The sequence below is a fragment of the Arabidopsis thaliana genome, chromosome 4, assembly GCF_000001735.4.
Source record: "Arabidopsis thaliana chromosome 4, partial sequence".
NCBI classification, from domain to species: Eukaryota; Viridiplantae; Streptophyta; class Magnoliopsida; order Brassicales; family Brassicaceae; genus Arabidopsis; species Arabidopsis thaliana.
In genome coordinates, this window is record NC_003075.7 from 18,514,858 (window position 1) to 18,530,305 (window position 15,448).

The 15,448-nt window shown below is 36.9% G+C and overlaps 7 protein-coding genes across 9 annotated transcripts; 5 read left to right on the forward strand and 2 right to left on the reverse strand.

The window, feature by feature from the left end:
* Positions 1-355: 355 nt before the first annotated feature.
* LCR45 (low-molecular-weight cysteine-rich 45) lies at positions 356-745 on the forward strand (the record flags this gene model as incomplete). The annotated part of the gene is made up of 2 exons (NM_001036738.1): positions 356-419; positions 561-745. The coding sequence occupies 2 exons, from the start codon at positions 356-358 to the stop codon at positions 743-745; spliced, it is 249 nt and encodes an 82-aa protein (NP_001031815.1).
* A 90-nt stretch (positions 746-835) lies between these two features.
* On the forward strand, positions 836-2,445 carry POR (C-CAP/cofactor C-like domain-containing protein). Its single transcript, NM_120155.4, has one exon. The coding sequence runs from the start codon at positions 1,025-1,027 to the stop codon at positions 2,060-2,062; it is 1,038 nt and encodes a 345-aa protein (NP_195702.1). The 5' UTR covers positions 836-1,024; the 3' UTR covers positions 2,063-2,445.
* Positions 2,446-2,551: 106 nt separating this feature from the next.
* On the reverse strand, positions 2,552-3,195 carry AT4G39925 (AT hook motif DNA-binding family protein). The gene is made up of 3 exons (NM_001204046.1): positions 3,115-3,195; positions 2,934-2,988; positions 2,552-2,844 (listed from the first exon to the last, which is right to left on the reverse strand). Exons 1-3 carry the CDS (start codon positions 3,163-3,165, stop codon positions 2,762-2,764), a joined length of 189 nt encoding a protein of 62 aa, NP_001190975.1. The 5' UTR covers positions 3,166-3,195; the 3' UTR covers positions 2,552-2,761.
* A 136-nt stretch (positions 3,196-3,331) lies between these two features.
* On the reverse strand, positions 3,332-4,126 carry AT4G39930 (uncharacterized protein). Of its 2 annotated transcripts, NM_001204047.2 has the most exons (2): positions 3,642-4,126; positions 3,420-3,552 (listed from the first exon to the last, which is right to left on the reverse strand). In NM_001204047.2, exon 1 carries the CDS (start codon positions 4,042-4,044, stop codon positions 3,694-3,696), a length of 351 nt encoding a protein of 116 aa, NP_001190976.1. In that variant the 5' UTR covers positions 4,045-4,126; the 3' UTR covers positions 3,420-3,552; positions 3,642-3,693. The 2 variants fall into 2 exon arrangements, with proteins under 2 accessions (NP_195703.1, NP_001190976.1); NM_120156.4 differs by having other exon boundaries at positions 3,332-4,126.
* Positions 4,127-4,741: 615 nt separating this feature from the next.
* AKN2 (APS-kinase 2) lies at positions 4,742-6,748 on the forward strand. Its single transcript, NM_120157.4, has 6 exons — positions 4,742-5,161; positions 5,305-5,601; positions 5,743-5,861; positions 5,960-6,044; positions 6,195-6,241; positions 6,318-6,748. Exons 1-6 carry the CDS (start codon positions 4,930-4,932, stop codon positions 6,417-6,419), a joined length of 882 nt encoding a protein of 293 aa, NP_195704.1. The 5' UTR covers positions 4,742-4,929; the 3' UTR covers positions 6,420-6,748.
* A 3,436-nt stretch (positions 6,749-10,184) lies between these two features.
* Positions 10,185-12,745, forward strand: CYP79B2 (cytochrome P450, family 79, subfamily B, polypeptide 2). Of its 2 annotated transcripts, NM_001342561.1 has the most exons (3): positions 10,185-10,292; positions 10,369-11,446; positions 11,795-12,745. In NM_001342561.1, the coding sequence occupies exons 1-3, from the start codon at positions 10,258-10,260 to the stop codon at positions 12,425-12,427; spliced, it is 1,746 nt and encodes a 581-aa protein (NP_001328605.1). In that variant the 5' UTR covers positions 10,185-10,257; the 3' UTR covers positions 12,428-12,745. The 2 variants fall into 2 exon arrangements, with proteins under 2 accessions (NP_001328605.1, NP_195705.1); NM_120158.2 differs by lacking the exon at positions 10,185-10,292 and having other exon boundaries at positions 10,389-11,446; positions 11,795-12,722.
* A 34-nt stretch (positions 12,746-12,779) lies between these two features.
* On the forward strand, positions 12,780-15,417 carry AT4G39952 (Pentatricopeptide repeat (PPR) superfamily protein). The gene has a single exon (NM_148411.3). It carries the CDS (start codon positions 12,823-12,825, stop codon positions 15,148-15,150), a length of 2,328 nt encoding a protein of 775 aa, NP_680777.2. The 5' UTR covers positions 12,780-12,822; the 3' UTR covers positions 15,151-15,417.
* Positions 15,418-15,448: the final 31 nt, after the last annotated feature.

The window sequence follows — 15,448 nt, forward strand, 5'->3', positions numbered from 1 at the left end:
GTATTCCATTCCTTAATGTACAACTTGATTAAATATATTCAGTCCATCTTTTATTTTCATTTTCACTTATATAATCAAGTTATTATTTTGACCAATCCATGTTTAATCTCTTGGTGATATATTTCCTTACATATAATTATTTTCTACCAAATTTACTATATGACATATTATATTTTACCAAATTACTTCTTAGTCAAATTTTCTATAAGAATAAGTTGGTTCAGTGTATATATTTTGATTTTGGTTGGATTTTGTGTCACCAATTATCTATATAAAAACTCATTAGATCTCAACACAAAACATAAGAAAATATTTTACAACAATACATTATACATTAGAACAATACTTCAAAAAAATGGCCAAGATCAAATCTTTAGATGTTATTACTGTCGCAATAATTTTGTTGTTGGTGATTGCAGGTTAATCAAGCACTCTTATTTTTCTCATTTTCAAAATACGTTCTTAGATATAATCATGTATATTATATTTTAAAGCTTACAATTCCTTTGGTTTTATACATTACATTTCTTTTTAATTAGTACTTTTTATTATTTTTGTAGATCAAGCAACTGCAATTACTGTTCAAGCCGATTGTATTGGACCGTGCAATGACGATTGCCAGCAGCTTTGCAAGTCGAAAGGTTACACAGACTGGACTTGTGCATCATTTAGAACCAAGTCGAGTTGTTGTTGCAAACCACCGAGACATCAAATCTTTGAACAAAATGCTCAATTGAACAACTAAAACCGCTTTTATATTGTTCTCAATTTGTATGATCATTAACAAATATTCAAAGATAAGAAATAATTTAGAGAAATCAATTGATATCATTTTTTCTTATCACTTATCATCATTCTACTCTTGATTTTGGGCTATTTTGTAATAAGATAACCTGAATTACAATAGCACTGTTTGATCATAGTATTTTCATTTGATTAAAACGGCACCGTTTAGGTTAATCTTGGTCTTAGTTTTCGATTCGGGAACGCCGCCGTCCCAATCACACAACTGGGTAAAAACGATATGGAAGACGATGGTCAGAGCTCCGTCGCCGAAACCCTAGATCCGGCATTGCAGAAGAAGCACCATGATATGCTCGAGCGTCTCTCCGCTCGTCACCAAGCTCGAAAATCAGATTCACCTGACTCTTCCTCTTCGTCGTCCTCCACTCTTGAATCGACTTCCTCGTTTCTCGCTAAATTCTCCGATTCAAAGCGATCCATCGAGTCTCGGATCGCCGAGTCACGACTCGCTTCCTCCTCTACGGATTCGTCAAAGCTTAAGTCGGATCTTGCTGAGATCTCCGTAGCCATTGACAATCTCGAGAAGCTTCTCGCTGAGAACTCGTATTTTCTTCCTTCCTACGAGGTTCGATCCTCTCTGAAAATCGTATCCGATCTCAAACAGAGTCTCGACATTCTCTCCGGCGAGTTAGTCCCGAAGAAGAAATTCTCGTTCAAGAGCAAATCAACGACCAAAAAGCCGGAATCAAAACTCCCGGAGATACAGAAACCCGACGTCGTTTTACCTCCGAAACTCGTCCCCGTACGCGATTCTCCGGGATTGAGAAACAAACACGGAGAGACTCTTGTGAAAAGCTTCGAAGGCTCGTCGATCGGAGAATTCACATTGTCGGATCTTGATTCATGTCAAGTAAAATTAACAGGAACGGTCAACGCTCTGTTCCTTCACCGACTGAAGAAGTGTAGTGTCTACACAGGTCCAGTGATTGGTTCGATTCTGATTGATGACGTAGAAGATTGTGTTCTGGTATTGGCGTCGCATCAGATCAGAATCCATTGCGCTAGGAAGAGTGATTTCTACCTGAGAGTGAGGAGTCGTCCCATAATTGAAGACAGTAACGGTGTCAGATTTGCTCCTTATTGTTTGGATTACAAAGGGATTGATGAAGATTTGAAGACGGCTGGTTTGGAGGAGGAGACTAACAACTGGGCCAATGTGGATGATTTCCGGTGGCTGAGAGCTGTACAGTCGCCGAATTGGTCACTTTTGCCGGAAGAAGAAAGGGTCTCTTTGCTTACCATTTCCGGGGATTCTTGATCAAAATCATCAGGTACCAAAATTACCTTAAAGCTTGAACATTTATACGAGAAATCATCAGGCATTCTTTTAAACAAGTCGATTTGTATTCGATTATGATTGTGTGTTCCCAAAGAATGTTGCTTCTTTACATATTTTGCCTTTATTTGTGATCTTGGAGTTGGTTTCATGGAGGTAATTTTTTGATCTTGAATATAGAGAAAAGCCAAATACTAAGAGCATGTATATGGGTGATACCCATATAGTATCATAAAGAATGTTTTAGTATTATTTATAATATTTGTTTATTGTTTGAGATTTTTTATGATACTCTTATTAAATATGTTTACATTGATGATACCACATGTTTAAGTATCATGAAATAAATAAATTTGCAATATGGATTTTAGAACATGAGATTATTCTTTGAAATACATTCTTCTTTTTTTTATCTATTATCATCTTTCTGTCGTTCATTAGATTATATATAGAGGGATGACCTGAATCAAGCCTCAAAGTTCGATCTTATTCTATGAACACAAAGTGACAACACACAAAACAAGATCTAATCCTTTTGTACATAAAGAATGCATGAATTTATCTTAAGCTTCCTATGAACAAAATAAAGCACACTCACACAAATACAAACGCTCACACACACAATCCCGAGTTTCGGATGATTGCCATTTGCCACAGTAGAAACCCGACGCCCATGATTCCTTAAGGTCCCTCATGCCATGAACTCCAGCGATGTAAATAAGCTGGGTGACTGAGAGTATGATCAAGAACGCCTCCATGGTTCTCTACATAGAAAAATGAGAGAAAATGGACGTGTCATGAAGGCAACAATGGTGGGATTTCCAAATTTTAATCTATAATTTGGTCACAGTACCATTTCTCTCAGAATTTAAGAAAGAACCTGACAGAGAAATGATTTCAAATCGGCCCTGCAACAACAACACATCCAATACAGCTCAATACAAGATTTAAATTCCAGCTCCATTCGATAACAACAAAGGTCAAAATGAGGCCAAGGAGCAAGCAATGCACAAAGCACATGAGTAAATTTATACCTCATACTTAACAGTTCCAGTAGGATTGCTATTGTTAGCTTGACGAAGCATCACATTAGTAGATTCAAAGATCACATGTCGAGAACATACTAGAAAACTAAGAAGCCAAATCTAAAGGCAAAACAGAGACTAATGTTGAATCAGATAAATATATGAAGTTTTTTAAAAAGGAAGTATTTTTTCTGTTCTTCTCATTACAAATCTTTTCATTCTCTAGTCATATTTGTACATAAAGAATGACAATTGAAATTGAACAACTTCTACAAGAAACAAATTCAAGAATCATCAAAACAATGTGCAGAGAGAGGATATGTATACTCACCAACCTTCAGGAATGAATACTGCATCACCAACGTTAAGAGTAACCTCCTGTGACTGCTTCAGAGAATGCTCTCCCCTTAAGATGGTTTCTCGGTGCTTTTTCTCACCTGTCACAGTCTGATAACACAAAATAGCAACGATACACTCAATCTTTCAATAATCGAAGAACAGGCAGAAGAATTTCAACTATCCGGATCTGAGCTTACTTGTCGAGAAACTCTTGGTCGACGACGGCAGAGACGACGAGGAGTGGGTTTCTCATTCCCAAGAGGATTCCATCGAAATCAGAGGAAGCCATGGATGATGATCTGAGAAGGATTTTCGAGAAAAGGGAAGAGATTCAGAAGGAATCGAAACAGAAGAAAATTGATCGGCAAAATTAGAAGGAATCGGAAAATTCCCCACGAGAGAGAATTTTTTTGAGAGAAACAGAAGGAATTTTTTTTCGACAAAAATAAATGGACGACCAATCAGAGCCTGCCACGTAATATGAGACTGAGTATCAGAAGTCTCAATAGACTGATACGGCTCAGCCCAGTTTTTTGTGGTTGGTCCATTAAAAAATTGTAAATGGGCTACTGATACTCTAAAAATATGAGCTATGTACATGGTCTAAGTTGAGTCTGCCACAAAAAACCTAGTACAGTTGGGCTACAAGGCCCAATATAAATGTAAGCCCTTTAACAAAGAGGGAACCGCCTGCTTTGACTGTTGAGAACAACTTGCTGGATTCTTTTTTCTTCCCGGTAAATTGAGAAACCAAGAAAATCAAACAAGTACTGCAATAAGAAAGTGTTGAATCTGATTTTGGAAATATTATTTGACTCCATTATTCCCTTCATAAATATATACAGTCAAGCATATTTATTTGAACAAGAAAATAAAGTCATACTAATAAGCATAGAGATAAAGTAAGATCATAAAATAAGTATAAAGACATATAGCTTATTAAATCACATGGGTCTCTGAATGGGTATTGGTAGGTTGGTAGATGGAACAAAATCAGTCATACAATCATTTTCCCAAAAGATTGGCCTCCATCATCAGTGATTCAGTGATTCATGCACACATACCAAAACCACTATATAGTTTTTTTTTTATTATTATTCAAATTACACAAATAAATAAATAAACCTTTTTTATTAACCGGTAAAATATTCCCATACCTGTTTCGTCAAAAAAAATAACCGGTAAAATACTAATAATTTGTTCTGTTTTGTGTAAAAAAGAATGTATGATTTTATTTTGATTATTTTTTTTGTTAATAAGACATTAAGACTATTGAAATGATGTTGGAATATGGTCATGTGTTTTTTGTGGAGGAATTATATAGTTGGTAGTAGTAGTACCATTACTCTCCTTCTCACCTGTTTTCTTCCTCTTAAAGTCTTCTCTATATATTTTCAATATAATCCGTCTTTCTTATACATAAACTTATTTTGTACGATCACATAAAACTGTAAACCCCCACACAGTTATTGGCCGTCGGATTCAATGGAAGGATTAGCTATCAGAGCATCTCGACCGTCGGTTTTCTGTTCTATTCCAGGTCTCGGCGGCGATTCCCACCGAAAACCTCCAAGTGACGGTTTCCTCAAGCTGCCTGCGTCGTCTATTCCGGCGGACAGCCGAAAATTAGTAGCGAATTCTACTTCCTTTCATCCAATCTCAGCCGTTAACGTCTCTGCTCAAGCTTCCCTCACCGCTGATTTTCCCGCCCTTTCAGGTTCTCCCATCTCTCTCTGTTTCGTCATATAGCAGATCGTTCACATTTCAGAAAAAGCAATTTAGGTTTAAGCATCTCCACAAATCGTGTTGTTGTTTTTTTCTGACCATTTTTACAATCTCTTTAACTTTGTGTTTGCGCAGAAACTATACTGAAAGAGGGAAGAAATAACGGAAAAGAGAAAGCAGAGAACATCGTGTGGCACGAGAGTTCGATATGCAGATGCGACAGACAACAACTTCTTCAACAAAAGGGTTGTGTCGTTTGGATCACTGGTCTCAGTGGTTCAGGGAAAAGCACTGTTGCTTGTGCACTAAGTAAAGCATTGTTTGAAAGAGGCAAACTTACTTACACACTCGACGGCGACAATGTCCGTCACGGCCTTAACCGTGACCTCACTTTCAAAGCAGAGCACCGCACCGAAAACATTAGAAGAATTGGTACACAATTTTTCCTTTCTTCCAAAAATTATAATCATGTGTTTACTAACTCATGAAACCAATTTCTTTAACGCGTTTTATGGTATATGCTTAATGGTTTTTGTAAAGTGATTTGTGATTGATCTTTAAATTTAATATCAGGTGAGGTGGCTAAGTTGTTTGCTGACGTCGGAGTCATTTGTATAGCAAGTTTGATTTCTCCGTACCGGAGAGACAGAGACGCGTGCCGGTCCTTGTTACCTGACGGCGATTTCGTCGAGGTACGTACGCTATAACGTTTTACTATATATGAATTTGCTTGTTATAGAAGATATATTAGTATACATTGATTACATTACGAAAACTTACTTTGATTTAGGTCTTCATGGACGTTCCTCTTCATGTGTGCGAGTCGAGAGATCCAAAGGGGTTGTACAAGCTTGCACGTGCAGGCAAAATCAAAGGTATCCCAAAAAAAAGAAAACGTACTTGTATAAAAGTTGACTTTGACTTTTTATTTTGTTCGATTCGTAGAGTTTGACTTATTGACCTAATTGTTGAGTGTAACTTATTGACCTAGCTAATTGTTGAGTTTTCTTGAATTAATTATCCAGGCTTCACTGGAATCGACGACCCTTACGAGGCACCAGTGAATTGCGAGGTTCGTCACGTGAATGATCAGATAGATTTTGGAACGTAAATTTGTACTAATAAAGTATTGATGTAATATCCTCCAGGTAGTGCTGAAACACACAGGAGACGACGAGTCGTGTTCGCCACGTCAGATGGCTGAGAACATCATCTCTTACCTGCAAAACAAAGGTTATCTTGAGGGCTAAGTCAAAGTCGGAAAAATCAACCCAATTTGTCGATTCTATATATGGCTAAAGGATTGTTCTCCCTGATTCGGTCAGAAGCTTGAGACCTGGAAACGATGTCGTCTCGCTTCGTCACACTATCATTTGTTCTTGAATTGTGTTGAAGTCAAAAGCCAAAGGGAATATATCTATATTTGTTCTAATCATCATTTAGTTAGTTTATAAAGAGTTTTTGCTCCAATGATATCGACTGTGTTGTATAATGTGAATTAATAAAGTGGATTTCGTTGTATTTAAGTTTGTCTTACCAGCCTAACTAAATTATGTGATTTGGACTCATGAACCCGTTGATCCACAGAACAAGCTTAGTTAGTCCATGAATGTTTAATTATAATTCTGACTCATATTAGTTTATATTTCAGAGATGCAAATAATTATGCTCTTAAACACGTACAGTTTGATTACTTCACTCACAAAATATATATCAGATCACCTATAGTGTGTGCAAATGTCCCCGTTCACTCGTTCAGTGAATATGATCAACAGAAAACGTAAACTGTTCTCGTTTTTTTTTTTTTTTTTTTCAAAAGTCCAACGCATATAGATGAATCATAATTAATTAAGCCAGCCCATAACGGAAAAGACCTAGCACCCGGCAAAAACTCAGAAACCATCTCACAAAATTGTGAAGAGATCAACATCCAAAATTCAAGAGCATTCACTTAAGATAGATGAACATGGTAGAAGATTTGTCGCGCGATCAATACTTGAAAGTTGAAAACATAGTGCTGATCATCTGAAACTGCAGAGAGGAGGAGAGCTGAATGTAGTGCAGTAACATATGATTTCTTTTAATTTACACAACAAACGATGGTCTTTGATGATCTCATGTACTTTTCATGTAGAGTATGTATACTTTGGTTTATATAATCACCTTATTTTTTGTCGTTTGTTGCAAAATATACTGTATCTTTCTTTTTTTTGGTTAAAATGGTCGATAGGTTTACTAATATCATTTTCAATACAACTATACCAAACAATCATATATGAACCAATCTATCATGAACTTTTAAATTATGACTTTAATCAAATATATATTTAAAAAAAAAAGTATCATGCAATTTGTGAAATTTGACAGGTGAGATTTGGCGGATGGAGCACGTTTTTATTTAGTCCATGCTATATATACAAAAATAAACTACCCTTGGTTGGCAGAGACATGGCAAAAATAATCCACATGCATGATTGGTTAACTTTTTTCCCATCACTAAGATAAAATTACATACATTTATATAAAATTCGAAATAAAGAAAGCAAAAAAAAAACTGATGATATAATAAGCTTTTATTCATCAAAGTGGGTATGGTGATAGGACTACACTCTCTGGGTTGTGTTTTGGTATTACTGTGTAAGACTTCCTAGATTCATGAAAAAGTATCGAAAGTTAGAATCGAATTAATCCAAAAGGAATTATTGTGGAATTAACTAAAGCAATCCATACAAATCACAACAAAAGCTCGTCAAGTATATATAATCAGAATAGTCAATAATTTAGCTTTGAATGCCGAACTTGACTAAAACTCAGACATGTTATAGTACCAAAATATTTGTAATTTAGGGAATATCATTGCTAATACAATATAAAAAAGATCATAGCTAGATTCAAAATGTTGAACATGACCTACGACATTGTTGAATTCATTGATCTGGTCTTGCTAAAAACTTTAAAATTGATGAGTTCAACATCTTCAAATGCATGATAACGGGTCCAACGGAAATTGACTTTTTTTTCATGCTCCTGATATATAATAATATCTAACGATTACGGGTTCCACTAATTGTCATTACTCATTAACATTCCTATTTAAAAGTTGTGATAGTTTTAGGGTTTTACGTAGTCGTGTCATATAGCGATTAACTACGTACTTGTAGATTTATCAATTACTTCTGTTGTTTACGAGAACCTAAAAAAAAGAAGCAGATGCCTAGTTTATAGAGCACGTGTACTGTCTTGAAAACTTAGGTAGGTTGGTAAGGTTACCAAAAGACCTTAAAGGAATATAAAGTTACTAATTAACTTAAGTAAAGTTGGTATTGCTTATATATTGCAAAGTATTACAAACCAATCCCCTCTGTATATTGTTTTAAACCATAGATTTTTTTACAATTAAGTTTATGATCAATCAATTATTTCACCATTTCTATTAAATTATGTAAAAAGAAAAGGATATATATATATATATATAATTAAATAAGAATAAATCAAAATACCGAAATTTTTTATTATCCATTCTTTGTGGACATCGCCCCTAATATATAAAAAAAAAAAACTTTCGTATAACTGATTTATATTTTTTTGTAAAAACTTAAAGGAAGCCTAAGAAATATCTTGTGATATTTTTGACAAAATGTGGTATATATCTTTTTATAATATCATTTATAAAGAAAATATTGATTACATGGTGAAAAACATTTTGCTAGCGATCAACAAAATTAAATAGGCACATGTTAACTGATCTCATACGACCTTGAAATTTTAATCTTTGTGTCGAGAGACCGATCTTTATGCAAATTATGAAACTACACATGGTTTATGCACGGAAGATCACATTGCATGTATACCATATTATAAACCAAAAATGATCAAGAAGAAGGCGAAAACATTTGGGTAAATTTTAAATTTCGATCATGCGATTTTTTAGCTCATCATCAACAGACAAGAAACTATCTTTTGTACTGTAAATACTAAATACAAAATAAAATCTTCATCATTTTTTGCATGTGTCAAATAAATTACGCGAACTTTTTTTTTTTATCGACTATTAATAGAGAAACCTGTTTTATTTGCCTTGATTTGGAAAAATGGAGAAATTGACTTAAGACTTAGTCTCGGTCACATCGGCAACAACGGAGCTTAAACGGCGTCCGCAACATGGAAACTCAAGCCACGAATCTGATATATTGACTATAGAAGTAGTAAGTAACTTTGACTCGTCCCACATCAGTTTCAATTTCCACGAGGGTATTTGGCAGGTGAACTCTCTACGTACCCAAAACATAATGGCTATTTTATTTCATAACTGATATTTAGCAATTAATTATTCGTCCTTTTTAAACCAATTTCTATAGTTGGGAAAATAATCAATTTTTACACTTTCAATGTATACGTTACAGATTTTTTTTTATTAGTCATGCACATATTTTCAATTTTTACACTTTCAATGTAAACAATCGATTCTTAATTGTTAAAAATAGGTTTACGTAAGGAATTAAAGATTTGTTTAAAATATGTTCCGGCCGGTCTAATAATTTACTTGACGTTAATTTCTTAAACACTTTTAGATAGGAGGCTTTGTTTATCCCAAATGATTTTGTACCACTGCGACAATACTAGCTAGACATAAAATGTTAATAAATTTTTATTAAGTAATATAATCGAAGTATTAGATCAATGTAGTAGACAGTTAGGTTAACTAAAACAAGAGTAAACACTTTTTTTTTTCTTTTCAGGATAGGTAAAACAAATTTCACACTATTTTGCGTATTTCCTTAAATTTGTTGTTCGTTTTCTCAGCAAAGATGAATATTTTGTTTCATAGTAATTCACAAGTATAAACTCGCCAGAACTCCTCAAACAGTGAAATATAATATAGCTTTTAACTGTTTTTCGGCTGGACCGGGTTTTTAAGTGCATATATAACACGAGGAATTTTGGCAGGTCACCAACAAAACTTTTAAAAATATTAAAAATTCCCATCAAGAATAGAAATTAATAAACAATGATATCTCTAATAATATAGATATTTTGAAACGTTAGGAATAATCGTAATAATGTTCAACGTTGGTGGTGGTACTCAAGATGGACCCTCCCTCCCACATTTTCCTCACTCCTTCGTAAGTCCTTTCCACGCATAAGGGTATTATAGTCATTTCACATAAACTAACGACTACTAGACTTGTATATAAATAGGAAGGTGAAGCTCTCTCTTTATCCATGCAGAGACAACAGAAACCACAACAAAAACTTTGAGTCCTCTTCTTCTCTATACACAAACATGAACACTTTTACCTCAAACTCTTCGGATCTCACTACCACTGCAACCGAAACATCGTCCTTTAGCACCTTGTATCTCCTCTCAACACTTCAAGCTTTTGTGGCTATAACCTTAGTGATGCTACTCAAGAAATTGATGACGGATCCCAACAAAAAGAAACCGTATCTGCCACCGGGTCCCACAGGATGGCCGATCATTGGAATGATTCCGACGATGCTAAAGAGCCGGCCCGTTTTCCGGTGGCTCCACAGCATCATGAAGCAGCTCAATACTGAGATAGCATGCGTGAAGTTAGGAAACACTCATGTGATCACCGTCACGTGCCCTAAGATAGCACGTGAGATACTCAAGCAACAAGACGCTCTCTTCGCGTCGAGGCCTTTAACTTACGCTCAGAAGATCCTCTCTAACGGCTACAAAACCTGCGTGATCACTCCCTTTGGTGACCAATTCAAGAAAATGAGGAAAGTTGTGATGACGGAACTCGTATGTCCAGCGAGACACAGGTGGCTCCACCAGAAGAGATCAGAAGAAAACGATCATTTAACCGCTTGGGTATACAACATGGTTAAGAACTCGGGCTCTGTCGATTTCCGGTTCATGACTAGGCATTACTGTGGAAATGCAATCAAGAAGCTTATGTTCGGGACGAGAACGTTCTCTAAGAACACTGCACCTGACGGTGGACCCACCGTAGAAGATGTAGAGCACATGGAAGCAATGTTTGAAGCATTAGGGTTTACCTTCGCTTTTTGCATCTCTGATTATCTGCCGATGCTCACTGGACTTGATCTTAACGGTCACGAGAAGATTATGAGAGAATCAAGTGCGATTATGGACAAGTATCATGACCCAATCATCGACGAGAGGATCAAGATGTGGAGAGAAGGAAAGAGAACTCAAATCGAAGATTTTCTTGATATTTTCATCTCTATCAAAGACGAACAAGGCAACCCATTGCTTACCGCCGATGAAATCAAACCCACCATTAAGGTATTTATCACGTTCCTTTCATATAAGGTTTCGATCGTAAAAATATCAAAAGAACAATTTTTGTTAAATTTTATTTGAGAAAGCATGCATATCAAATTTATTTACACATACTAACATTTTGATTCATAAAACATTTATAAAAGAAGAAAGAAACATTTTGTGGTAAAAGTTGATTAGTTACAATATTTGTTTTTTTTTTGCTAAACATGGGCTACTTTTTTGTTTGTCTCTTTTGATTACTTTGGTCAAAGACAGATGCATGCAACTTAATTGTATTTATTTTTATGTTATACAAAAATTAAAGATCCAAAATTAATAAAAGCTGGTATATATGTTTATAATGAATAGGAGCTTGTAATGGCGGCGCCAGACAATCCATCAAACGCCGTGGAATGGGCCATGGCGGAGATGGTGAACAAACCGGAGATTCTCCGTAAAGCAATGGAAGAGATCGACAGAGTCGTCGGGAAAGAGAGACTCGTTCAAGAATCCGACATCCCAAAACTAAACTACGTCAAAGCTATCCTCCGCGAAGCTTTCCGTCTCCATCCCGTCGCCGCCTTCAACCTCCCCCACGTGGCACTTTCTGACACAACCGTCGCCGGATATCACATCCCTAAAGGAAGTCAAGTCCTTCTTAGCCGATATGGGCTGGGCCGTAACCCAAAAGTTTGGGCCGACCCACTTTGCTTTAAACCGGAGAGACATCTCAACGAATGCTCCGAAGTTACTTTGACCGAGAACGATCTCCGGTTTATCTCGTTCAGTACCGGGAAAAGAGGTTGTGCGGCTCCGGCGCTAGGAACGGCGTTGACCACGATGATGCTCGCGAGACTTCTTCAAGGTTTCACTTGGAAGCTACCTGAGAATGAGACACGTGTCGAGCTGATGGAGTCTAGTCACGATATGTTTCTGGCTAAACCGTTGGTTATGGTCGGTGACCTTAGATTGCCGGAGCATCTCTACCCGACGGTGAAGTGAGATGAGACGACGCCGTATATATTTTATGAAACTACTTTTATATAATCGCCCAACCAAGTTTGGTCAATTCCGGTTACCAGAAGATAATTGGTCAAATTGTGAACAAACTTGTGTGTTGGTTTCTTGGTTCTTTTTGGGACACTTGAATTGTGTCTCCTTTACCTCTTCTTTTGTTGTTTTCAATAAAAACTTTTATTACCATTTCAATAAAAAGATCATCAAATTAACAAATCTGCCTGTAATATATATATATTTGGTCAATTTAAATCTAATTGAGAATCTATGACATTTGTTTTTACTGTTAATATAAAGCTCTGTTTCGGTTTTCTGGTGACCAACAAACATAAAATGGTTTGTTATTTAATTACAAAAAGGCCCATTAGAGAAATATTGCAATGTTGCGTCGTCTCTTGAAACCCAATCTTGTTGTTACTCTACGCAAACTCTCTTCTTCTTCCGCAAGCTACGTCGATCGTCATATTAGTGTGATTCTCTGCGATCAGAGCTTGAGCTTAGAGTCTCTGCGCAAACACAACGCTCTTATCATCACCGGAGGACTCTCGGAAAACATCTTCGTCGCATCGAAGCTAATTTCATCTTACGCTTCTTACGGGAAACCCAATTTGTCTTCCAGAGTCTTCCATTTGGTTACTCGAAGAGATATCTTTCTTTGGAATTCTATTATCAAAGCACATTTCTCCAATGGGGATTATGCTCGATCCTTGTGTTTCTTCTTCTCAATGCTCTTGTCTGGCCAATCCCCTGATCATTTCACTGCTCCCATGGTTGTTTCTGCTTGTGCGGAGCTTTTGTGGTTTCATGTTGGGACTTTCGTTCACGGGCTTGTTTTGAAACATGGAGGTTTTGATAGAAACACTGCTGTGGGAGCTTCCTTTGTGTATTTCTACTCAAAGTGTGGGTTTTTACAAGATGCGTGTCTTGTGTTCGACGAAATGCCTGACAGAGATGTTGTTGCTTGGACTGCCATTATATCTGGGCATGTGCAGAACGGCGAGAGCGAGGGAGGTTTGGGTTATCTTTGCAAGATGCATAGTGCTGGTTCTGATGTTGATAAGCCGAATCCCAGAACATTGGAATGCGGATTCCAAGCTTGTTCTAATCTGGGAGCTTTGAAAGAAGGAAGATGTCTTCATGGATTTGCGGTGAAAAATGGTTTAGCTTCTTCCAAGTTTGTCCAGTCTTCCATGTTTTCATTCTATTCGAAATCTGGGAATCCATCCGAGGCTTATCTTTCTTTCCGTGAACTTGGGGATGAAGATATGTTTTCATGGACTTCGATTATAGCGTCACTGGCGAGATCAGGTGACATGGAGGAAAGTTTTGATATGTTCTGGGAAATGCAGAACAAGGGAATGCACCCAGATGGGGTTGTCATTAGCTGTTTGATTAATGAACTAGGTAAGATGATGCTTGTCCCTCAGGGTAAAGCCTTTCACGGGTTCGTCATAAGACATTGTTTCTCTTTAGACAGTACAGTTTGCAATTCCTTGTTATCGATGTACTGCAAATTCGAGCTTCTGTCTGTGGCTGAGAAGCTTTTCTGTAGGATAAGCGAAGAAGGAAACAAAGAAGCTTGGAATACAATGCTTAAAGGCTATGGTAAAATGAAATGTCACGTAAAGTGTATCGAGTTATTTAGAAAAATTCAGAATCTTGGAATTGAAATCGACTCTGCCAGCGCAACCTCTGTCATATCTTCTTGTTCCCACATAGGAGCGGTGCTACTAGGGAAGTCGTTGCATTGCTATGTTGTCAAAACTAGCCTGGATCTTACCATCTCAGTGGTCAATTCCCTCATTGATTTGTATGGAAAAATGGGAGACTTGACTGTAGCTTGGAGGATGTTTTGTGAAGCAGATACTAACGTTATCACTTGGAACGCAATGATTGCGTCTTATGTTCACTGTGAGCAATCCGAAAAAGCCATTGCATTGTTCGATAGAATGGTTTCTGAGAATTTCAAACCCAGCTCAATAACTTTGGTGACTCTGCTTATGGCTTGTGTCAATACTGGCTCTCTGGAGAGAGGACAGATGATTCATCGGTACATCACTGAAACAGAGCACGAGATGAATCTTTCTCTTTCAGCTGCTCTCATTGACATGTACGCGAAATGTGGCCACCTTGAAAAGTCACGAGAACTGTTTGATGCTGGAAATCAGAAGGATGCCGTTTGTTGGAATGTGATGATATCAGGTTATGGAATGCACGGAGATGTTGAATCGGCCATAGCACTTTTTGATCAAATGGAAGAGTCTGATGTTAAACCAACCGGACCTACATTTCTTGCGCTTCTATCGGCTTGCACGCACGCTGGTTTAGTAGAACAAGGGAAAAAACTATTTCTCAAGATGCATCAGTACGATGTGAAACCCAACTTAAAGCATTACTCTTGTCTTGTGGATCTTCTTTCCAGGTCTGGTAATTTGGAGGAAGCTGAAAGCACAGTCATGTCTATGCCATTCTCACCAGACGGGGTCATATGGGGAACATTGTTGAGCTCATGCATGACCCATGGGGAGTTTGAGATGGGAATTCGAATGGCAGAACGTGCGGTTGCTAGTGATCCGCAGAACGATGGGTATTATATAATGCTTGCGAACATGTACAGTGCTGCAGGTAAGTGGGAAGAAGCGGAAAGGGCACGAGAGATGATGAGGGAAAGCGGAGTTGGTAAGAGAGCTGGTCATAGTGTAGTCTAATAATCTTTGATACAATGAATATCCTTGTGATTCATCTGTTTGAAACACATGTTCAATGGACAATGATGCATAGATTAGAAGATTAATTAGCTCACCAAATAAGTAAAATTACGAGTCGATTACGACCACTTTAATTTTGGTTACACACATTGATCATGACTTGTTTTGAAGAAGAAACAATTTACGTAAAGAATAAACAAAAATGGGAGCAGACACGTTTCCTTTCCCTTGGAATATTTTACATAGATTTGCATTCACTGTATCAGAAAAAAAAAAAAAATATATATATATATATATA